The following is a 24,896-nucleotide window of genomic DNA, read 5'->3' as shown; positions in this document are numbered from 1 at the left end:
GGTAATCAGAAACGCGCCGTTTCCAAACCAGTCGACACCGTACGCGCTCCGATTTTGTGAGGACTGGGGGTGAGGTTTCACTAGCCGCTTTCATATCGTGGCGCAGTAGGGAATGCCCGAGCACGGCCGCGCGAACCACAAAAGTGTATTGTAGTACACAGATCACAAGGCGATGGCTACGCGGTGGCCGATCACCGCCGTGCTGCGCAGTGGGGCAGGTATTCTCGTGAGGTTTCACATTACACGCAACACTCTCCAACGGCCGCCGTAATTCTCTCGTAAGAACGCACAAAGACACACACGCAGAACTACGAAGAGCAAAACAGGTGCCGTCACCGGCGCCGACGACAGTGGCGCTTCGAGGGCTTTGCCTTCAGTTTCACTTTTAGTTGATGGGAAAACAAACAGAAGCAAGGACATTCTACGGCCGAAGCCGTCGAAGTTTTGCATGGTCCCGCTTCCGAAGTCAGGTCGTCAGGTGCCGACCGGGGGTTCTGGCAGCGCGACAGGACATTGTGGTCGACGAGACGAACAAATCGTCTATTATATCGCCCTAAATAAGCTGGCTTGCACTCTGGAAATGTATAAATTTGCAGAAATAAAAAGAAAGAAAAGCAACCACTTGGACAATATATCTCTCCTTTCTAGTCTCCTTCTCACAGATGTGTTAATAAAATAAAATAACACATAAAATAAGAAACAGAGAACTCCGTTTACGCTAAAGGGAGGCCTCTATCTTCTAAACTCCCTCTTAAAATGGATGTATAATTGAGGTTCTTTCTCCTTATTTCATCCCCATTTTGCGAGGGAGCAAAATGGAGGACGCTGAACATTTCTGCACCACTGTAAGGGAGCACGGTTTTCAGGCACGTAGTTTCAAGGGAGGTCACATCCCTTAATATGCCCTTTTCGGCTCATTTCCGTTTACAGTGTAGGGTTTTTTTAGCTACACCAAATTTTAAAAAAATGCCTCTAGGAGATAGCGCAATTCTAACCCTTGATCTAAATTACTCAATTGGGCGACCGTTAGTGCTACGAGAAATTAGAATTCACCTTTTTGACTATTTACTGTACGGCGCATATTTCAATCTACGAATTATAGACGGCGAGTTCGCAAGGCGTATCCACGTGGAACGAATTCTCAGGACTGCACCAGTTTCGAGATTTTAATTTTCAAACTGTCCGACGAAATGCACTGTGGTTCCGACAAAGCGTCACTGATCACGCAGATCAATGCCTTTGTCCGCTCAGAAGTAGCGTGACAGCTGTCCCTGGAATCCTTTCACCCAGGTGCCTGCCACTCCCTTGCCATTCACTCTGCGCAACGTCATCCAAGGGGAAGTCCCTGACTCAGTGCAGGTTGCTCCCCAGAAGCCGCCTGTGGCCGCTACGCTCACTTAAACTGCGGTCGCTGCCAGACTACGCCAAGAGCCGATACCACCTTTTCAGAGGCCGGTGCGGTGTTATAATTGTACTATCTGCCACAGGCAATCTTTAGAATGTTTAGAAATTTCGTCCACAGCTAACAAAAAAAAAACACCCTACATATACAGTGGAAGCGAGGGCTTTTGTGACGCAGTGTGACTGAATTTGGCACCCCAGCGTGTCAGCTATCATCCAGCGCTCACCGATATTGCAAAACGCACCGACCACCAACCAAGCGGTCCGAGTATCGCGTTTCAACTGCTGAGCACTGTGCACTTCCAGAATAAAAAGAAGAGATATTTAGCCAATTACGTCTACAATGCCATTCTACCCTGCTGCTTTTTGAGTGCGCTGGGCCGTTTATACAAAAGAGGGCGACTGGTAAGCATGCTCGATTTGTTTTGCGAGCACGAACGTGAAACTGCGTGCCATACGCAAAGTCAATTTGATCAGCTCGTCGATGCCAACAGAACATTGTGGGAAAATGTGGTTAACGCTCGAGCGTGACAGACCAGCCAACATGGCTCTTAAATGGCCAGTCACGAATGTCCTTCTCGGACGGATACCAAATAGCCGCAGCGATCATTAGCGAATCGCGTGACTAAACCCCTGCATCTTGCGTATTTTTCCGTTTTGCCGGAACCTAATTCCCTCATCAAGAGCGCACACGCGTGACTAAGTGTTTTTCGCACCTTGCTATCTGTTTCCAACAGTTTTAGCGGTCGAAAACGGCGTAAAGGGACCCAAGTACAAGAACGCAACATCAACTTCAAAAGCGTCGACTGTCAGCCCAAACGTTTAAAACTAATTCTTTATTACCTCGCTACGTGAAAAGTTTGGTAACAGATACATAACCGCCTATCTCCAAATCGTAGCTACGAAAAGAAAAACAAACTGTCAGAACAAGTCTATAACAACATAACGAAACACTAACGAAGCAAACGAGTCTAAAACGGAGAAAATAGAGAAAAAAGTATTACAGGAGTACACGAAGAATGCAAGTATAGAAATGTGATGCATTATCAGAAGGGTACCTGAACCATACGGCGCTTTTCGCCAGTTGTCTTGAGCGTACTCGTAACCGCGTCGCCTGAGTTAGTTGCTAAGTCAAGAATTTTTTTTTATCAAATCAATGTATCAGTGCATTGCGTGGCATATTGTCTGCCGCCACAACTGAATTTTCTCAGCCGATAACGAAAGGGTAATTAAGTTAAAACGCGTAGTTAAGTTAGGTGATTCTTGTGTATTGTATTCAGTAGTCTATATTTATATATATTTTTCGTTCTGTCTTATCATATTTTTTATTTGCTGAGTGATTCCAGTTTTCCGTTGCACTAGATTAACACTTTTCAGTTGTCCCAGGTTGTCTATGCCACATTGTATATATACATCTTTGCTTGCACGTTAGATTAGGTGCTATGGAAACCATTAAGCTCTTTTGTACCGTTTCTATTACTGGCAATATTTTTGTGTATATCTGAGTGCTGTATGAACTGTTTACAAGGGTGTTTGACCTCTGTCAGGCTTTTTGCCTTTAGTCCCAAGGTCATCTTGATTTCATAAGGAAATAATAAAACGAAATGAAAAATGAAACGAAGGTGCCTCCCATGCAGGTGGTATGTACCATGTACTGGCGTCGCGAGAACGTACAATACTGTCGAAGCTTTTATGTAGGACGGCATCTACCTTATCTGTGACATAACACGGGAGTTTTTCTGCATGTATAAATATATGAAGGGAACATTCGTGCACACCTGTGACTTTGCAAAATGCGTTTGTGTTTTTTTCGGCGGTGCGTTTGGTCCAATGTGTTTTCAGGTGGTGAATTATAAAGCGAATGTGTGCGTAGTCACGTTGTGTCTTTCCTGTTTTGTGAGTTTTCCAGCCTGAAAAAAATAAGGACGCAAATTGTACCTCTGAAAAGATCCGGATTCAACGTTCCCTATTATTTTCTATTACTTCCTAAGTGATAACTTGGCACTTAGAAGAGTAATTAGCGAGTTACATAATTTGTAGAGATGAATAATTGAACGTGATCAACACAAAATTAATGGCACCTGTTCCACTTCTCTGCGAACTATATGTACATAGGTTGCTCCTCATAACATTGCACATCTTTTTTTAAAGCTTGAAGCACAATGGTGTATAGGCTGTATATCGCAGCCTTGGTTAAAGCATACTCACGTTTTACAGTCCTTTTATTTCCCTTGTCTTCCCTTTTCCTCTTATCCGGCGCATAACAGGATAGAGACGCGCTATTGCGGCCGACTTTCTAGGTTTTCAAAGGAGTTGCTTCAGAATTTATAAGTAAACTGTTGTAAAGGTAAGATGATGCACTGTAACAGCACGTGTTAACGTAGTCAGTGAAGTACTAGAAGAAAGATAATGTAAAGAAAAGAGAGGATGAAAAAAAAGTTAGAAAGAGGATGTTGACCCTTCATACTCAAAAAAGCCTATAAGATAGTGAAGAAGGCTCCTCTTTGATAGCTTCTTCGACGTTTCGACTGAACAGGACATTTTTACTGTAAAAATAATGTAATAACCACAGACGCAATGTGTTCACTGCATGGCATGACAGAATGTGCGTTCTTTTCACGGACCGATGTCCTGTCTTCGCGGGGCATGGGTAAATAGTTATGCAGATCCAATGCGCATGTTGCAATGCGTGTGATGTGAAGCTTCAGTGCGGCAGATAAATAAGTTACTAACAATGAATGGTGATGCGTACAATTATGTTTACTTTCCTCACACGCAATACGTAACGTCATGCAATGTTCATGTTTGTCCACTACAATAGTCACACTTTTAATATAATGGAATTTTTTAAATGTTTATGAAGGACACCACTCGCAAGCTACGCCGAAATGCAATCACCAAATCAAGCTGACGCGCAGTGTGAGACATCTGTTCAGCGATGTCAGGAGGACGAAGGCAATGTATGCTGTATGTAAGATACTTTGATACGCAGATGGCGCCTGAGAGAACGCTCTCCAGGGCAGGATTTTTTTTTCTGATCAAGTGTAATTTTTTTCTGAAATATTAAACGTTATCAACTAGTCTCGTTTAGTCACTGCCATTAACTGAGCCGTCACAGAGATCGCTGGGGCTTTCATAGTGGATCTTATTTTGTTGTAGCGAAAGCTGAACAAGGACAACAGAAAGGCACATCTGACACACACAGCGCTGAGTGTGTCAGATGTGCCTTTCTGTTGTCCTTGTTCAGCTTGCGCTACAACAAAATAAGATATGCCGTACCAACAAGCCCCTATAGCTATCCTCATCGATTTCATGGGGGAGTCGCCACCAGCCTTCCATTCATGCCGTTGTTTACTGTGCCAACAATTGTGCTATAGGTGGTATCCCACATCGCTTGAGCCTACGCTACCAGCGCAGCTTGATCTTGGCACGTTTGATTAGGACACTGACACAATGGCTCTGCGCAATCGCTTTTGTCTGAGAATATAGAGAAGGGAATTTGCTATGCTTTACTAGAAGAAAATGATTTCCGCATATTGCAGCGTGGTTTTGTCGTATTTACCTGTGTCGACGAGCGCTTGAAGTTCTGTCTCGTTGCAGGTGTTGAGCACACATATACCAATACGAACAGCGGACAGTGTCTCGTCCGTGAAGTAATCTTTGAACTGGGCTAGCTGCAAGGAAAACGAGGTAGATTTTGTTGCAGAGCAACCAAACATTAATCAAAACACATAAAGTGGCTATTCGAGTTTGCAAATTCTTTCGTTTCGCCGGTAAATTCCATCGCTTTCCCATAAAGCACGTACGCTTCTATAATTTCTTTCACAACTTTGAGTGTATTTGCAAGTTTCATGCCGTTTCCGCATGAAACTTCCACACATACGCAAAATATAACTGCGTGGTGTCGTTCGGAGACTGGTGACGTTCGGAGACCGGTGACGCTTTCGTCGGTAAACCTTATTTCGTAAAAAGTACCCCCTTTTTGCCGGAGGAGGAAAGAGCTTGTTATTGAAATTTTAGTTGCTTATAACGTCCATCAATAACGAAATGTAAGCCAAATATCAGACGCAGCGCAATTGTTCCCGTTATTTAATGCTTAAAATACGAGAAAATGCAAGAATACTGCAACCGCCTTTTGATCAATGTACAGGGTCGTCCACAATAGAGGGAAACAGCTAATCGGTATTGAGGCTCCCGTTGCTATACGCAGTGTGGCGTAAAATGCGGGAGGCTAACGTTTCAATGACAGATATCACTGTTGAACGCCATCGTCCACTATACGTCGCCAAAGTAGAAGATATGCTTAAGCAGCACGAGCTCTAATAGTACGCATAGAATATTCGCCATGACAGTTGTCTATGTACACGACTCACCGCTAGACTTTAATTGGGGTAAATATATTGGCGTGACGCATTTATAAACTCTCACAAGCCATACATCTACAATCTGCAATGATGGCCCCATTGTAATAAGGAAACACGAATAATTTATGGAAATCACTTGTTTTTTTTTTAATGCAGTCGTTTGTTTAAATGGCGAAGAAATCTGTGATCGTATATATCAGCTGGGTTCTTCGCGGGAAATGCGTAGTTGTTGTTGCTCTTGATGGTACGCAGTAGCAAAGATGTTAGTTGGTTCCTTGGAGAATTGTAGAAAAATGCCTGAAACATTGGTTTCTGCATAACCGTTACACTCAAACAACGAATCTGACATCCCTACGTTCAATTTGTTATTGGAAAAATCCGAACATTGTCCAACCCTAGCCACTTACTCATCTCTACCGCTCGCGTACCAATATTCATGAGAACAAAGCCGTAAAGAAATAATATTAACAAAAACGCCAATGAAATCGGTTTACAGTGAATGAGTGCCCCTGTAGAGCATCACAGAGACACTGCAGCTAGTTGGAAACTCAAGGGCATTACAGCGAAGTTTTGTCCGCGTATGTAGGGTGCGCAGATAACATTATCCAAGCTGTTATAAGAAAACAATTGGGAAAAAAAACCGCGGTGTAAAATACAGCTATACAACCTACAGTATTCGGTCGTCAGGCCAGTGACGTGGGAACATTATAGGATTTTTACTTGTGTCTTGCACCGCGTTTTTTTTTTCTTTAAAGAGCTTGGCTAACGTTAGCAGGGAAACACGGTATATGATCCCGAAGGGAGCATGTACTATATATACAGGGCACACTCTGCAGGGCACACATATAGAGAGGACACTCCAGCGAATGATAAAGTAGCGCCGCCGATCGAATAGAATACGAACTATGTCAGCTGTAGCCACAGGTGCACAGCACTAGATGGAGCCTAGTTCACGTTGGCGGTAGCTGGCTTACAGCCCACTTACGCGCGGTACACCCGTCGTCCGGCGCGGGCGTATGCAGAAGCCTAGCCTAGTAAGCGGTTTATTTGGTAGAGGGTAGGTTGAGGTGGAAGTCATTCAAGCTGGGTTCGTAAGTTTTTCAACGTCCCAGTAGTACATTTTCCATTATCCTTTGCTTGCCTTACACCTCACCGAGTGTCCTGTTTCAGCGATAACGGTGGCACGGATTTATCCGAGATAATGAGAAACGACGAAAAGAAATGAAAATGACATGGGCGGAGAATACGACCTCAGGGCCGCTATTTTGTAGCGATGCCTTACGCCTTATTCTATGCTATTCTTATCATCCACCACACACGGCCACCTGATCACGTTGATAATATGGGCAGACCGTCACTCTGACCACTGGCCAAGCGCGAAAAGCCTGAAAAAGCATAGAATGGGAAAAGGCATCGCTACAAAATACCGGCCCTCGTCAGACGAGAGTGGCAATATAGGCTCGTTGGTCGGTGATCATGGAAAGGTATCTGGATAGCGCAGCAAAACAGGGACACAAGAAGAAATGAAAACAAACGCTTGTCTTCGCCTTCGTTTCTTCTTTTCTCCTTGTTTTGCTGCACTACCCAGATACTTTTCCATGAAATCAGACATTCGATTGATGTTTCCTTTGAGTAAAGAAGCTGCTAGCGCAGAATGCACTGCTAAAATAAAACGAAACCAAAACACAAATGGCAGTGCGGTAAGCCCGTAATTTAGAAGCTCAAGTATCCACATTGTAACCTTCGTTTGACCTGCATCCTAAATAAACCTCTATACTTACTTCTCTGTACTAATGCGGCTGGAGCTGGTATATGCCATAGCTATCATTTGGGACCCCTTCAGAAGAATCAACTTTCTTTTTTGGGGGGAGGTGGGGAGAGTTACCACAAGCAAAACACGAGACTTCAAGAAAGGGACTACACGAACCGCTTCGTGTTGTCGCTTTCTTAAAGTCTCGTGTTTTGCTTGCGGTAACTTCTCAAAATCATGAATTACTAAATGGCCTACACCCACGCTCTGCTATACGTTAGAGAACCAAGTTGCTGGAATCGTTCCAAGATCGTACTGCGAGGTCTGCCTATTCCGATTACTCAGATATTTCACGTGTCAAGCAGCACTCATAGTGCAGGTCCTATCTTTTCTATTGCATCGAATTCCGCTAGAAAATTCCCAGGCTTTCAGGCTTTCCAAAAATTCTATTCCCTGTCATGTCCATAGTAGTCAGCTCTTGCACGCCAATGTTGCTTCGCATCATTCACACAAAGGCGTTCATACGCCACGGTACGTGGCCTTCCAGCCATCTCCAGGAGATAAAAAAACCATAGAACAACCTAGAAGCCGACTCTCTGCTCTGCATCCACCGGGGAATAGTTTCAAGCTGTGTTGGAGGACATGAGAAAATAGTGTTATGTCCCGTCCGTCCTTTCATCATCTGCTCAGGAATGTGTGCGCTATTGGTCGCAAATAAAAAGTAAAACAACTTTCGTTTAGGCATTGCAAGTAGTGCTTCTACATTTTTCGCCGAAAACCTCTATGCTGGACAGCTGCACTTCTGGCTTTCGTACTGAGCATCAACATTTGAATTTCGCAACTTTGGTTTTGTATTCTTTCTGCGCTTGTGTCTTCAGTATTTCTAATTCTTGTTTATTCTTGTTACATTGCTCGCTTCCCACAGGTTTAATTTTTTTCTAATTCCTGATCACTTTTATTTGCCGCTAATCATGATCATTGACTTTTGTGTTTTCTGTAGTTCGTTGCCGATTCGTCTGTCTTTCGACTTTTACCACTTATGTAGATAATAAACGCCTAAATTAATATTGGAAGATAAATATTCTAACAATAACTAGAACGCCGTGTTATGAGTTATCGTTACTACTTTACACGAATTATAACATACCGAGAGTTTTCTAAAGCTACACGAGTGTTTTTTGTTTTCTTAGTAATATTAAAGTCCCGCATAAAATACTGAAAAATGACGGAATGTAACTCACTCGTGAGAGCCAAATTATAGCACAGTTCACTGCCATCCACTAGCTGGAATTCACATACACGCGAAAGTGATCATATCCTGCTGTATGTTATTTTTGATCTTATACTTTAAATTGTGAAACTTTAACGTGCTTCATGAGTGTGCTGCGACCGCTATACATTCTCAAATTTCGGTACGTCGAATAATTGTACCCTCTACGAAACAGGAATGTTCATTATTGCGATGCGAACTTTTTCGTAAATCTATTTTAACCGGTACACAAGCGGGCCATCAGTATTTTAACGCGTACTGCATGGTAATACTGGCATATTAGTTGTAGTTCGTGGCTGAACTACCGGTGGCTATACATTGACCTGTTAAGGTACCGTGTAAGACACTATCCCTATAGTCCCCTTGATGGTTGAAATGCGGTACCGCCCCTCAGGTTCTTCCATGTAAGAACTGCGCGCGATAAATATTTCGCTTTCGTGAGCACTGAGGCATTCTTCAGGATTAGAGACCATGATAACGCTAACGTTCAATCTCGGAACTGAACTCGTTGTTCCTGTGAGAGGGCTTGAGGCGCAGGCAAGGTGGAAGTATAGCTTTTTGCAGATAAAAAGCTTCAGAACTGATTTCATTTCTCATTTATTTATTTATTTATTTATTTATTTATTTACACATACTGCAGCCCCTGCTGGGGCTATAGCAGGAGTGGATAATACAATACAAGAAAGAAATACAATAGGCAACAAAGAAAGTTTAGGCGCAGTGTTGAGGGAGTACAGACAAGAATTCATTTAATGGGAGAGAACGGTTGGTTCCTAGTAGCGAATTCCATGTTTCAATTGTTTTAGGGAAGAAGCTATACTTAAAAGTATTAGTGCGTGCAAAAAATGGTGTAATGTTAAGCGCGTGATGTCTCCTACTAGAAGAGATTTTTGCAAAGGTGATATATTCATTAATGGATAGGCGACAAGATGAGTGAATAAGGCCATGAAAACATTTTAAAGAATTAACGTGTCGCTGTTCGGCGAGAGATGTCAGGTTGAGTGAGGACATGACTGACGATGGTGAGAACTGGTGGTCATAACGTCGGTAGACAAATCTAATGGCTTTCCTTTGTATGGCCTCAACTCTGTCTATTTCGTACTGCTTGTAGGGATTCCAAACGATACTACCATACTCAAGTATAGGGCGAACAATAGTTTTATATAACAGTAATTTAGTGTCGCGCGGAGAATTAGACAGAGTACGACGTAAATAACCGAGTTTTTGTAGAGCTTTAGTCGTAATGGAATCACTGTGCTTTGACCAGGACAGGCTAGTGGTGAACGTGAGACCAAGATATCTATATTCAGAAACGCGTTGAATTAAATTATCATTAAATCCGTAGCTGAAAAGGAACGGGTTAGCTTTATTAGAGAAGGACATAACACAGTGTTACGGAAGTTAATATTCATTTGCCATGTTTCACACCATTTAGAAAATCTGACGAATGATTCACTAAGGCGAACATGCTCAGAGGGAGATGAAATGATGTCATACAATACGCAGTCATCTGCATACATTCGAATGTTGGATGATATCTCGCATGGCAAATCATTAATATATAGTAAGAAAAGTAGAGAACCGAGGACCGAGCCTTGTGGGACGCCTGATGACACATCCACCACCGAAGAATTGATAGAGTTAAAGATTACGAATTGAGTGCGGTGAGACAAAAAACTTTCTATCCAGTTCACTAATTGAGGGTTGTTAAGAATGGCATTTAGTTTGGACAGCAGTTTTGAGTGAAGTACGGTATCGAAAGCTTTGAAAAAATCTATGAATATAGCGTCAATTTGAAATCCCTTATCCAGGTTAGAAGCTATGTCATGCGGGAACTCGAGAAGTTGTGTTATGGTGCTAAAACCGCGTCTGAATCCATGTTGTACATTAGAGAGAATGTTATTTGATTCAAGGAATTCCGTAATGTGTTTGTATATTATATGCTCTAGTATTTTGCATGAATATGGTGTTAAAGATATTGGCCGGTAGTTAGAAAGATGCTGCTTACTTCCTGACTTATGTAACGGAAGCACCTTAGCCATCTTCCATGATGAAGGTACTATGCCGGAAGTTAGTGATTTATTGAAGATAAGAGTAAGGTATCGTGAAGTCCATAAGGCATACCGAACGAGAAACAAATTCGGGATTCCATCAGGGCCTTCACTGTACTTTGTGTCAAGGTTTAGTATAAGGTTTAAGACACCTTCTGTGCTAACTAAGATATCATTAATGGGGCAAGTCGGATGAATGTTTGGAAAAGGAGGAACAACATGATTATCGCAAGTAAAAACGGACTTAAAGTATGCGTTGAAGGCGTTGGAGATTAATAGTGAATCACTAGTCATTTCGTTCTTCACACACAAGGATGTACAAGAGCTGTCACGAGGAAAAATAGATCCCAAGAATTTATGCGGGTTGCTTTTCAACAGAAGCGGTAGCTGCACGCTATAAAAAACATCTTTGGCCGATTTGGTTTTTGTACAAAGATCCTCCTTCGCCTTAGCTAACCTAGCAGTGTGTACGGGGTTATGGGAGTCCTTCAAGCGTCTAAGCCTGCGAACACGACGTGAAAGATGTAGTATATCTCTGTTCATCCAAAGGATTTTAGAATTTTTCTTTTTTGTTTTGACGGGAATGAAGTGTTCGATACATGACATGACAATATTTTCAAAATATGTCACGAGAACATTCAAGTCACTTGATATGCTGAGTGTTTCAAAGGTGTCGAAGGCATCGGCCAATGTATCTAAAATAGAGGTGTCGTCAGCGTGATTGAAATCGCGACATGTAGTAAGAACGAAGGATGGTTTTGGAACAATGCACGGAAGGGAAACGAGAACAGCCTTATGATCAGAAATGCCTTCTACCACTTTGCAAGTGTAGTCATTCGCGGTGAGGTTCGAGCTAAGAAAGACCAAGTCCAAAAGAGCATGCTGCCTGGTAGGCTCGCAAACGATCTGAGTAAGCCCCAAATTCAGGCTAAAATTCAAAAGTTCTTTTTCGAAAGAGCCATCATGACCGCATGTCGATAGAGAGGGCCAATGAATGCCAGATGCATTGAAATCGCCCAGACAAATAAAGTATATTTCTTATTCTTTTTTTTCCAGCAATCTCCGTGATGGAGAAGCATCTCAGTTTCTTCTACAAAACTGCAAAAGGCCTGAAACATAAGGTTTCAGGATAACTTGGGTACTGCTCAGCCTCAATCCAAGTTTGAATCAATCTTGACTAAGCTTAAGAAAACATCTTAATTGGTCTTTGATCATCACAATTGTACTTTGTGACCTTGAAAGTGTTTTCTTATTTCTTGTGATTGTGTTTCCAGGTGTTAAAAAGAAGGAACAATGAACAAACACACGAATAAAGAAAGGAAAAGCGCACGCCTAATAGAATAATGGGTTCACCATATCCTTTCACCTCACGGGGGGGGGGGGGGTGCCCTTGGACAGCCAAGGCAACCATCACCACCACCGCGGGTACTTAGGCACTGTTGTAACACTGTTACACCGCCGCTTTAAAGCTTTACACCTCACTCGTGGTGAGCTAAGAGTAGGGTATCAAGTTTTAACATGATTAATAATTAGAGACTTGGAGACGCCTTTATGTAAACAATTATTTAGTCGGCTTGACTACCCTTCGACCCCTGTATAGCGTTAAGGCACAAAGGAATACGTAGCTGAACGCATGGCTTATTTACAGATAACACATCACACTGTTATACCGCCGTTTTAAAGCTTTACACCTCACTCATGGTGAGCCATGAGTAAGGTATAAAGCTTTAACACGATTAATAATTATAGACTTGGAGACGCCTTTATATAAACAATGATTTAGTCGGCTTGACTACCCTTCGACCACTGTATAGCGTTAAGGCACAAAAGAATACGTAGCTGAACGCATGGCTTATTTACAGATAACACATCACACAATACGAGCACCGGTATCCACAAAACGTCTTTTAGTTAGTGCCGCCTGGTACGCGTCATCATCGCGCCAATTGCTATTAGGAGCAGAGGGTGCCCGAATCCTACCAAGTAGGAAAACGCGAGAAACATTTTCTGAATATGGATCTACAAGGGCAGTAAGTAAGGAAAATAAATTTCAGCAATGCCAAAATAAAGTTATTCGTACTAAATGGCAGAATCCGCTAAAGGAACGTGATAGATGAAAGTATAACCGAAGGCCGCAGCAGAAAAAAAAAACGTACGTGATAACTGTTGCTCTCTAAATTGTCACATTCAGACGACATAAGCTCCCGCTGTCCAAGCAGGACAGTGCTGCTACGACTAGACGTAAGTACATGATGCCTGCGTGACTTACCCTTGGATGGCCAATTCGAATTGAAGCAACGAGCTCGCGCCAAAGTTCGGGATCCCTTGTGAGCCGCAGCCGGAGGTTGCAATACTGTGCGCGTAGGGTCTCGCGGCCCGAGACTGGGTCGTGCAGCACAGTCTCGATGCACTCGTCGAAGGCTCCCGGATCGGAGTTCGTGGCTTGTAAGATGCCGTTGGGGTACTTGCCAGACGCGTCGAACACTGCGCGCAAACGAATGAATCAATGCCTCGACAACCTGTTCCCGTTGCCTGTTCTGGAGCGGTTGATGGTGTCAGTTGCACGGCCCAAGTGACACTAAGAGGGACACTGATAGTATGCACGAAACGTATACAGAGCTCGCGTTCATGTGTCAGTGTCCCTGTGTGTCTCACCTGAGGAGCACTATTTACGCCATCAAGTCACGTCATATGAACTGGCCCCTATCGAAGCATCTGATTATGTACAGGAGAGCGCAAGAGCTGAGCAGAAACAGAATTAAACTTCGTTCATTTATTCATTGCGCCCTTTCAGCAACGCTCCAGTGAATAGCGCATTTCCTTGCATTAAAAATAAATACGAGAGACAAGAGATAAAACTGGGAACTAATGGCAAAGATCGGTCAAGCTCAATTTTCTGTTAATACGGTCTTATCTTCCCAAATTAAAACTGAATTTTGTACCCTGCCCTGGAACGATTAAAAAGGAGCGAGATTATTCTGTCTTTTACAATGGCATAATTTTAAGTAAAAGAAGGACATAGAGGAAAACGAATAACAAAGATTTTATCAACTTAGTTTTATAAACTATAAGACTTCGTTTGTCTTGTTCTCGTCTCCGTTGTCCATCTGTACCTCTCCACTCCTAACCACAACCAAGGTGCCGGCTTCTTTCATAGACAACCTTGATACATATATAGCCACCGCATATGACCTCAGGGAAGCGTGACGCCTTTCTTTGAGTTGCACCGTAAAGTGCTAGCATAACGTCACAGAAGGAAAAGACGACTACAAGAACGAAAAGGGACATGCGTGTAGGTGCCTAGTCGCCCGTGGTACGCTTCCTTAATTTATTTATTCATTCATTCATTTCAAAGTATTGGCCGAAGGCCGCCTTTCGAGGTTATTACTAGAGTATACTAGAATGGGGGAGTGAGTCCGGAACGGAGGCAACGGCAAACGGCGAGATGGAAGCAAGAAACGCTGAATTTCGCGGCGGCCCTGCCATCGCCTTCTTCTGAAATTCCGGCCAATCCGGTGCCTCGGTGGCCCGGCGAAACCGCGCGTAACGGCGGCGGTTACGGCGGCGCCGACCTGTCGTCTCCTCGACACACCGTCATGCTTGCGTTCTTTCCCAACATTTTTGTACGTAGTAAGTGCACGAAAAAAGAAAGAATACAATAAAATTACTGCTTTGCCATGAATTCAGTTCCCCACTTCCGTCAAACGATACCGTCTGCACGATGTATACGCGCGCAGACGTCCCGCGCATATGTCTGATTAGTTTGTCTCTTAACTCGGCGACTTGGCAGAGCGTTCGAAGCGCGCATCGAATCCCGGCCACGGCGGCCGTATTTCGATGGGGGTGAAATGCGAAAACACCCGTGTACTTAGATTTAGATGCGCGTTAGAGAACCCGAAGTGGTCAAAATTTCTGGAGACCTCCACTACGGCGTGCGTCATAATCAGAAAGTGGCTTTGGCACGTAGAACCTCATAATTTTATTAATTTAATTTAGAGTGTTCGAAGAATGAGAGGGTGAGCACACGTCGGCGAAAAAACTACTGTTGTGTAGTGGACTGCAAAACCATATACGGTAGATTGAAAGGTCAGGCCAAACTCTCGCTCTTCGGAGTCGCTAAAGATGAAGAAAGGTGCCGGGTGTGGGAGCGCGATCTTCACCGCACCTATCGACCCTCTGGAAGCCACCGACTTCATTTGTGAGGCGCACTTTGATGCAAAGTAGATACTGAGGCACTATGTGCACATCATTGAAAGCCAGAAAGTATCGACACAGCGTGGAAACCCTGCGCTTCGGTCTGATGCGGTACCCACATTCTTGCCGTATCTTCCGGAGTATCTCTACGAGTAGTAGCCCCCACCGGAGCAGCCCACGTGAAAGAGAACGGCCTCACATGCAACCGATGAAGGCCGGTCATCAAAGAGAACGCCCCCGCTATGAGTTGAACCGTCATTGACATTGGAGGCCTGTGACACTGGAAACGTGCCTGTGGACTGCAAAACCATATACGGTAGATTGAAAGGTCAGGCCAAACTCTCGCTCTTCGGAGTCGCTAAAGATGAAGAAAGGTGCCGGGTGTGGGAGCGCGATCTTCACCGCACCTATCGACCCTCTGGAAGCCACCGACTTCATTTGTGAGGCGCACTTTGATGCAAAGTAGATACTGAGGCACTATGTGCACATCATTGAAAGCCAGAAAGTATCGACACAGCGTGGAAACCCTGCGCTTCGGTCTGATGCGGTACCCACATTCTTGCCGTATCTTCCGGAGTATCTCTACGAGTAGTAGCCCCCACCGGAGCAGCCCACGTGAAAGAGAACGGCCTCACATGCAACCGATGAAGGCCGGTCATCAAAGAGAACGCCCCCGCTATGAGTTGAACCGTCATTGACATTGGAGGCATGTGACACTGGAAACGTGCGCGAGCTCGAAGACATAGACATGCATCTTAATTCAAGCAAATATAAACAATGTGTTTTGCTTTATTCACCCAGGCGACCTTGAAAACATACTACGTCTCAGGCGTATCACGCATAAAAATAGAGAAAGAACCCGCCTAGGCTGTAAATATTTTCAAAACACACAATTAAACTAAAAAAAAAGACTTGCTGCACGTAACGAATACTGTAGCCTACATGCTCCCTAAATGTCAAATTGCGGCCGTTATTAGGGCATCGGGGTAATTTTGTTAGCATTCAATATATCGCCTTGAGAAAGGTAGAAAACGACAGTTGACCAATTTTATTTAACACCTAATTAAGCCAAACAGGTCATTTATTCCTGTACCTCGTCCCACTCCTGTGCATGAACGCCATTTCTTCGCAAGATCAGCTCTGAATTTCGTGCTCTCGCAACACAATGAAAACACGCACATAAGGTTTAAAAGGGTGAGGAAACCACAAACGCGATCCATCTGATTGTGGTCACGCTCTAACACAACTGCAACGCTGCGTTTAAGCACAGCCGTGATTCTGTTCGCCACGCTCGGACGCGGCCAGCCGGCGCCTCCGGCGCGCGGCCGTGGTGTCAAGGAGAAGGCCACAGTGGCGCCATCTGGATTTTCAATCTAGAACACTATACTATTACATAGGTTGTCGTTGTGTTGGAGAGGGGGAGGGATGGAGGCGTAAATGAAGCACATTTAAACTACATATAAACCAACACGTGTTAATCACGGGCAGTTATGTAAAATGATTGAAAACGAACAAATAAAACCTTCCTTAAAGGGACTGACAACTGGCCAGAATGTGTTGTCAGACGTTGATGGAAATGATATGACCATGATTTATAGTGATAGAGTCCAGCACGCTGTTCGGAATTGAAGCAGGAAGTATAATTTTAAATTGGCAAAGAAAGTTAGAAAAACCAGTAAGTGGCGAGGCGTGCCGGTGAAATCGTGATACTTCGAAATAAAGTGAAGAGATCACTGTACGTAAGTCGACTGTCACTAAGTGCAATATAATTATTGCTTAAAATTGCAGTTACTATAAATTAGACACTTGAGCTTTATTTTATGCGTATTACAAAGTGAAGAAAGTCCATGCTAACGAGCGCCGGTCGCGTCGACCCACATGTAAAGACTCCCACATGCATGGCGGTGCACATGCTGTTGTTCGCGCGCGAGTGTAGGACGAGTTTGCAAGTACCCAAAGTTCTACGATCTCCCTACACTGTAAACGGAAATAACTCCGAGGTGGGAGTATACTGCTTGTCCTATAGCGACCCCCCGGTTCGGAGTTTTTTTTGCTCCGTATGATCGGAGTAGAATTTTTACTCCGTACGAGCGGAATTTTCGCGTGGAATTATGGGAGTTTTTTTTCTGTCTTTTCTTTATTTTTTGCTTTGCTATTGACGGAGTTCTTTCGAGGTGCAATGGGAGTATAAAAAGAGCCATCGCGTGAGTTTGCGCGAACATGTTTACATGCAGAGGCTGCTGGTCAAATTTCGAAATATGCACACGAGACCGCGTCGAATCCGACGGAACAAGTCAATGAAAGCACATATATCATGACATACATAAACATTTCAGAAACACCCAATGCAGAAATTTGAAAGACATCACACGTACACGCGATACTCAAGAAGCAACGGTGCCAGTATATATAGCCACGATATTGTGTGCCTCGAAACCGCCTAGGGAGCAGCTGTGCTGTTTTCAGAATTACGACTCACATGCTCGTTCATACGAGATCTCTCTCTCTGAAATTAACAGAATACCTTAAGCAACACAAAACTGTTAATTCAAAATAGTGAGAGAGAAAAAGTTAATGGCGTAATTTTTCAAAATTATCATGCCATTCTGTGAGTGCTGAAGCGACTTCGCACACTGCCGGCGTTCGCGGCCAAAAAGTAGTGCGTTAGTTACAGTAAGCAAGAAAAATGTAAGTGCATGTGTTGCATAGCAAAATTAAATTTTTGCGATATAGTGGTAGCGTAGCAAGAAATTATTACGTTTGAGCATGACCCGCAGCAGCCGCCATAATTAACACCGAGAAATGCGCAGTCATACATTTTATACACCGCACTACTTGCTCTGCGTCCGAGCAATCTGTCTCGGTTGCGAAAAGGAGCTACATCGCTGATCTGTCGAGTGAATCCCTAAACTCGGAGCCAGCAGGCATGCGTCTAAATCAATGTCTCGGATAGAGCGTAATGTTAATGCAATATAGGAAGCAACAACGTGACCAAAACATATATGCGCGATAACAATTCGATTCACATCGCTCAATAAGAAGCTTTATTTTCAGTACGCATACTTATGTCCTACCGTTTTTCTTCGGGCGAGGATATCCGTTCACAGATACATAAAAACAGTTGCTTGCACTCCGGTCTTTCTCACTGGCAACACAGCACCGCAACGAACTTGGGTTACGCCATTCATGCGCGACTAGCACGGATGTCGTCGCTCGAACAGTGGCTACTGTTGCCATTGCTACGCGGTCCTTTCAAACACTACACTGGACGTTGTCAGCATGTACTAAAAGGTCATAGAAGTCGCATTTCACGTACTGAAGAACACAAGACAGGGTGACGCAGCACGAAAACACAGCCAGAACGTGAGCCGACATCACGAGCCAGTGAGCAGCTTCGAGGTATACCTAAGCCTTTTTCCGCACTTGAAAACGTGGTTCTTGCAATCATCGTTGTCAGCAAAGCGATCACAGCTAATGTACTTGATGCTGAGATACAGTGAGCTTCAGGCATGCCAATAACACTTTCTGGAAGGAAATACGGGAAACAAATTGACGAAACGCTGTCGCGGAACGACACTTCACAGACGTAAACAAACCGTCAGCCATGAGCACTGCCCGCTCCGCCGAACGCGCCCGGTCGCTGGCGAGGCGCACAGCCTCATGGGAAGCGCCACGTGACCAACCTGTATCGGCGGATGGGAGTTTTTTTAAAACTCCCTGTCGGAGTTTCACGGGAGAACAAGATTTTTAAGCGGAGTAAAATCGCGTCATGTCGCCTTAATACTCCCACAGCTAGCCAGCGGAGTGAAACGAGGGGATGGCGCTGTTTTGCTCCCAATACATCGGAGTAAATATTTGAGAGGGGAGGTTTTAGGGCACATCACCTCTTAAAAACTCCCAGGTGGGTTTATTTTCGTTTACAGTGTATAATACAAGGTACCATCGACGAGTTGTGCCGTAAGTGGGCGCGTCTTTTACCTTCGTTTCGGAGCCTCTGTCAAACTGTACCGACGCCGTGCTCTCCTCCGACCGTCGGCAGATTGTCGGTGTGGTACAGTGTGACAGAAGCGCCGACGCGAAGGAAAAAACGCTGTCGCCGACAGTCGGCAGACCGAAATCCGTATCGGGTTGGCCTAGTGTGAGCGACCATTTACCAATCGGCATTCTCCAGGCGCGCTGCTTGTGGCGGGGACGGTGGTCTATTGTGCAAGTCGGACTCGTCGCTTCCGCTGCCGCTTTCGTCCATCCAAGCATGACGTTCGGGTGCTACTTCGTAAGGATATAAATTCTGAGCGCGCGTGCGAGCTAAAATCCTTTGTCTCGCTCAGGTCTTCGGGAGGCGACATCGGAAATCAGAAGCGCACGCCTGGCTACAGCGGCGGGAACCGCGCATCACGTGCAAAAGCGTTGTTTCGTTTTCGATGGGATTGATTTCGTTTTCAGTCAAATACCAAAGCGGTTGGACAGGAAACCGCAATAACACGTAGCTATTACCGCAGAAAATTTTTTAACACTTTGGAAAACATGAATCGCAGGAACATCCACTCGATAAACAAAATAATACTTTCTCGCACCTACGGCAGTACTTGTCGTCTGCCTCCTACTAATGCCAGTCTATAAACGTTGTCCCTCTCACCTACCACGGTTTTCAGCATGCTTCCAGTGAACGACATCATCCTCACTGCAGATCGAAAACTTCTGATAAAAAATGTTCCCGGTGCTTTCCGCGTTACTACATGATTAGACTCTCTCGCTGGTATAAACTTTCCATCGCACTAAAGAAAGTGGGCACCATGAAAATTGGTTGTCAGTCCCTTTAAGTACTCGGTAACATTTTCGAACAGGGCCAGTAGTTGTCTCCAGGTCAAAATGATAAACAATAAACGTTATCAATCAAAATGAGCTGCAGCGTTGACGAACAATACAAATGACAACTTTCCTGCGGATAACCATGTAGAAAAAAAACAAATAGTATCGGTTTGTAGGCGCTAAGCCTAAGAGCATCGAATTGATCAGTATCAGCTTCAAAGACTATCTTTTTGATGGCACATTATTCCAATCGGATGGACTATCCTTTCTTTCCTGGAATAACCGTCTAGCGAAATGGCATGATCGACGCATAAATAGATTTACTTTGCATGTATAATCGCGTCGAGAAAATATTGCGGATATGCCGGGTCTTTCAGCACTTTATAAGATTCTTAAACGTACGTTGCCTGTGGCAGATAGCATAATTGTAGTTCATGAGGCGGTCTACTCGAAGCGGCAGACACTACTTGCATGAAACACTGAAATGCATAATCGACTAGTTAACAAAAAGTCCCTAATTAACTTTTTAAAGTCTTTTGGCCCATATTGCAATATACAAATGGACTTGGACTTCGCAAGGGGGATTCACTTGGAACGATTTCTCCGGATGACACCAGTTTCGATATATGAATTCCCGAACTTTGCAGAGAAATGCATGGGCGTTCCAGTGACGTTCTGATCACAACTTCGTTTTATGCATTCAAGAACAAAAGTAACAGGAGCGCCGAGGCATTTCTCCGCTATATCCGGGAATTAATATCTCTAAACTGGTGTCATCCTGAAAATTCGTTCCGAGTGGATCCGCCTTGCGAACTCCACAGCTAGAATTTATAAATTGCAATATGGGCCATAAGACAATTACTTCAACAGTTAATTACTGTATATTTGTTAACTAGTCGATTATCCATTTAACGTTTTCGTGCAAGTAGTGTCCGCCGCTTTGAGTAACCACGTCATGAACTATAATTGTTCTATCTGTCACAGGGAACCTTTAAGAATTTTAGAAAGTGTTCGTTGAAACACCCTGTATATCAGTTATCAAAGAATTCTTCATGAACCGAAGAATTATAGTAAAGCTTATGAAAACGGGACAAGCTGCTGGTGAGGGCAACTGCTGTACGACATGTCCTCTAGTTCACGTCGTTTTAGTGCTAGTCAGCTTGAGTAACGTGGCTTGTCAGGAATGGTGAATCGGTTTAGCAGGGCTTGAATGTTCTTAGGTAAATGTACTCGATCTGGGCCGTAAATCCCCGAAGCATATTGGAACTCAGTAATGCTTGTTGCTGGGCTAGTCGGTTCATACTGTACTACAGACCATAGGAACTTCGGCCACTTAGCGCAAATCGAGAAAAATAAGGGGAGGAAGGGACAGGGTGGGCGCTCAGCTTGTCCCTTCCTGTCCTTAAATTTGTCGATTCGTGCTAAGTGACCATAGTTCCTCTGGTCCGTAGTACAGCGTATTGGAACTTTGGCCGAATTACTGTTAGATAAGCTAGCTTGCACAGCTAAGAAGAAGCACGTTTTATTATGGTTTTGAGCAGACTGAGTGAGCTTTTAGCTGAAACTACGACCAGTGCAATGTCGGTTTTAAAGTTAATCCAGTTTAGATCCAGATAGTTCCAGTTTAAGTAACCACCAAGACACTTGGAAGCAGAAACGAAACATGTTCAATCGAACTGTTAATTATGCTATAAAGAGTTTGTATTGACCAACCAGGCTTATCGAAAGACATAACTTTAGCTTCAGATAGATTTAGTTGCAGTAGCCATGAATTCGGAGCAACAAGTGTTAATTGCGTCTAGGCCTTTTTTAGCAACCGGCGTACTGAGAAAAAGGTCTCCGGTGACATTTCTCCCTCTGAGTCCGCTACTTTGAATGTTTGAAAAGCGAGGTTTACTAAGAAACGTGCATTAGGGCTTTGATAATTTCAAACGTTGGCCCAACCTCAAGTGGAGCAGAGCGAGAGCAAACTGTTCAGTAGCTTTGCAACTTTGTTGCTTTCTTGTAAAGCGGGGTTCAAACAAGATAGAGAAAATAAGAGAAAAACAAATAAAACGAAAACAAACAAACAAAACAAAGCGCTTGGTATACTCACAACGAAATGCCCAAGGCTCCAAGTTCCTCAAGCCACGCGCCATATTCAAGAGACCAGCGCTGCAAGTGGGTGACACTTCAGCTTGCACTAGTCTCCGCGAAGTAGCCGACCATGAACGGTCAAAGGCGTCGGCAACCATCTCACGCAGTTGGTCCATAAAATTCTTTTGTGGATTAGGGGTTGCTGTGCCCGTGGTGATGCCATCTTCATTTGTAGCGCGGCCACACGAGAGTCGCACTCCACAGGAGAAGAACGCCGCAATAACCAGAGCAACCGCTGGTGAAATTGAAACACGGAAACCTTTTCTTATATCCATTACCGGGCGCCCAGAAGTTTGCTACGAATGGCGACGAGATAATTACTAAGTGAGTTCTAGTTTACTTGCTTCCTACCGTTACCGCTCTCCTTAATACTAATACGCGCGCATTCATAAACGGTGATTCAAGGCACCTTAACTAATTGGCGGCATGAAACCGTAAGGGAGGAAATGCCGCCTATGGGCGCAAGAAGTAGTGACCGTTTTCTGTTCAGACGCTTTAGGCTTGCATACGTCTTCACGCTCGTGTAATCATCGGAAGCACAAACTTTTTAGGAAGCTCCGGTTGATATTTTCTTCGAACTCCACTTAGGTTGATTAAAGAAGAATATAACTACCTTTGCTGATATGGATCATCCTAGGCACCTTGAGCTACACCGGGATATGAATAGATATTCGCGACTATAACGCTGCACCTACTTTTTAACGGCCCCTATTAACCGTTCTCACAGCCCCAAAACTTCTGACGAACGTTTCCGAAGCGCCGTGCCGTTTTTTCTACCGGTCGACGGAACGGCGTTAAGGGAAATGCAACATTTCGTGACTTACCGCTTGAGCTGCTGATAATTTCCTCTCAAGCTATTACGTGATGTGCGTGTCGTTGTGTGTGTGTGTCTGTGTTTTTTTTGTGAAGTAGACAAGGAACGGAGGCAGCTAAGCGTGTCACTTTTGTTGCTGCGCGCCTCTTGAAAGCATTTCCCCGTCGAAAAAAGCCTTGCGGAGTCGAAGAGCGACAAGGCCACATCTGAGCCTCTGAACCGAAAGTGCGGCTAGGAAAGTAAGTAGATGCACAACTCTTGGATGAGGAGGAGGAGGAGTGTTGCTTGTTGCAGGCGGACCTAGCCTTGCAAAGGTTGCTGGAAAACTGCTCCGCCCGAGCGTCACCTATCAAATGCGCTACTCTAAAGCCCGTCATAGTCCACCTGGTAACAACACCCACTTTCACAGAACTTGACAGGGAGCATAACACGTTGCGTCTTATCCAAACCACGTCGACTCACACGGCTCACAATTCACACTCCAACCTCGTATCAAGGATGAATTTTATGAGGAGCCTAAGTACCTCTCTCATAGATATCATGTGTCCTCGCGCGAATAAAATGTCCCTTGCACTTGAGTTTAACACCGACTTGCGCTTCAGTCGATGTGTCAATACGTTAAGATATGCGTGAAATTCAGGACGCTCTATAAAGTAGGGGTCGATGGCACCAGGAGCTTGACAATGCACACACGACGATGTTGTGCTAAGTTCTGTCTTGAACCGCCAGGCTGGAGTTTGCGCTGTTCCTGTGCAGATGCGATAAAATAGCGTGGCTTCAGTTTTGTTAAGGCCAATAATTACACAAGGTTGGTGTGGTGGAGACCACAACGAACGGAAGTAGATTACGATGATGATTACAGGATTATGGCTTCATGTCTCTTTGCGTCCCGAGGAGCATTCTTCGTTGGCCTGCAACACTTTGAGCGCAAGACTGTCAGTGACCTCGGAGCCTGCCGCGCCGATATGTGAAGCTACCCACTGGAAATCGATGGTAAATGTGACCTTCTGTAAGTCTTAAACAGCATCTACTGTACGCTGGATGTGGGCGTCAAGGTGAAATCCGCGCTGTAGTAGTTGCAGCGTAGTCTTACTGTCTGAAAAAAGAGCAGCAGGTTGAGGCTGATTGGAATTCAGCTACCGCAAGGCTGCCATAGAAGACACGATGCGGTTAAGTCTGGAAGACCATGATACACTGAGAAATGGGATCACGTAAGCCGTTGCACCAGCTCCATTTCTTTGTCAATAGAGCCGCCGGCGTATAATTTCAGACGGCGGTCGCACATTCTGTGGCGGTAAGGCACATTTTGCAGAAACGTGGAATGTTCAGTTGACATTTCACACTCTCGTACGGCTATGTTGACTGCTAACGTTCTAGTTCATGGTAGAGTGTATAAGCGCGACTGGACGAAGACGAAGAAAGAAACAGATACACAGACACAGCGCTTTGTGTCTGTGTCTGTGTATCTGTTTCTTTCTTCGTCCTCGTCCAGTCGCGCTTATACACTCTACCATGGATTCTAACCAACTAGCCCGCGAACGTGTTTTAACCAACGTTCTAGTTCTTTTTTTTATTTGTAGGACAAGTACCAGAAGTGTGTTCAGTACCACAAGGACGCGGGATTCGGTCCACATCGAAACACTCTTGAAAAGACCGATTTTGCAGTGATGACTGTCACCGCTGGCTGAAACCTGAAGCCTATAACAGAAGTCCGGCGGCAGCATATCGCCTATGACGAATTAACTTGGATGTACACATGTCCGCACTTTCATCTAGAATGCTCCAGCACTATAGATACGCTGAGGAACAAATAAGTAGCAACACCAGAGCAGCTGCGAGGGTCAAGACACTGGGTTGCATGCCATGTAGCTCTTGTATCTATAGCCACTCGAAGACAGCCGCTGCTCTCATTCATTGTTTCACACCGAGCAGCAATGGAACAAAATCGCTTTCTTTGTTTCGAAGCGCGGCACTTAAGCGCTCTGGAAGAACCTTAAATTGAGCTAGTTGGTTGCACTTTCTGAAAGGCATTATATGACAAAAAAGGTGAGCGGAAAGAAGGATAGGAGACAATTGAAAAACACCTTCTCCTGTTATTAGCATAACA

General features: G+C 44.4%; 1 protein-coding gene across 1 annotated transcript in view; it reads right to left on the bottom strand.

Annotated features, from left to right (window-relative positions):
* The window catches only part of LOC142572859 (nose resistant to fluoxetine protein 6-like), a 102,123-nt gene extending 79,415 nt beyond the window's left edge, over positions 1-22,708 (bottom strand). Inside the window, exons 1-4 of the mRNA XM_075682313.1 lie at positions 22,589-22,708; positions 21,935-22,210; positions 13,106-13,320; positions 4,964-5,075 (exon numbers count right to left, since the gene is read on the bottom strand). Of these exons, the coding sequence (XP_075538428.1) occupies positions 4,964-5,075; positions 13,106-13,320; positions 21,935-22,210; positions 22,589-22,607 (622 nt within the window). The 5' untranslated portion in view covers positions 22,608-22,708. The remainder of the gene's footprint in view (positions 1-4,963; positions 5,076-13,105; positions 13,321-21,934; positions 22,211-22,588) is intronic.
* Positions 22,709-24,896: the final 2,188 nt, after the last annotated feature.

Source organism: Dermacentor variabilis, chromosome 1 (genome assembly GCF_050947875.1).
Source record: "Dermacentor variabilis isolate Ectoservices chromosome 1, ASM5094787v1, whole genome shotgun sequence".
NCBI lineage: Eukaryota > Metazoa > Arthropoda > Arachnida > Ixodida > Ixodidae > Dermacentor > Dermacentor variabilis.
Note: the sequence above shows the minus strand (reverse complement) of the source record. Positions and strands in the feature narration are given on the sequence as shown.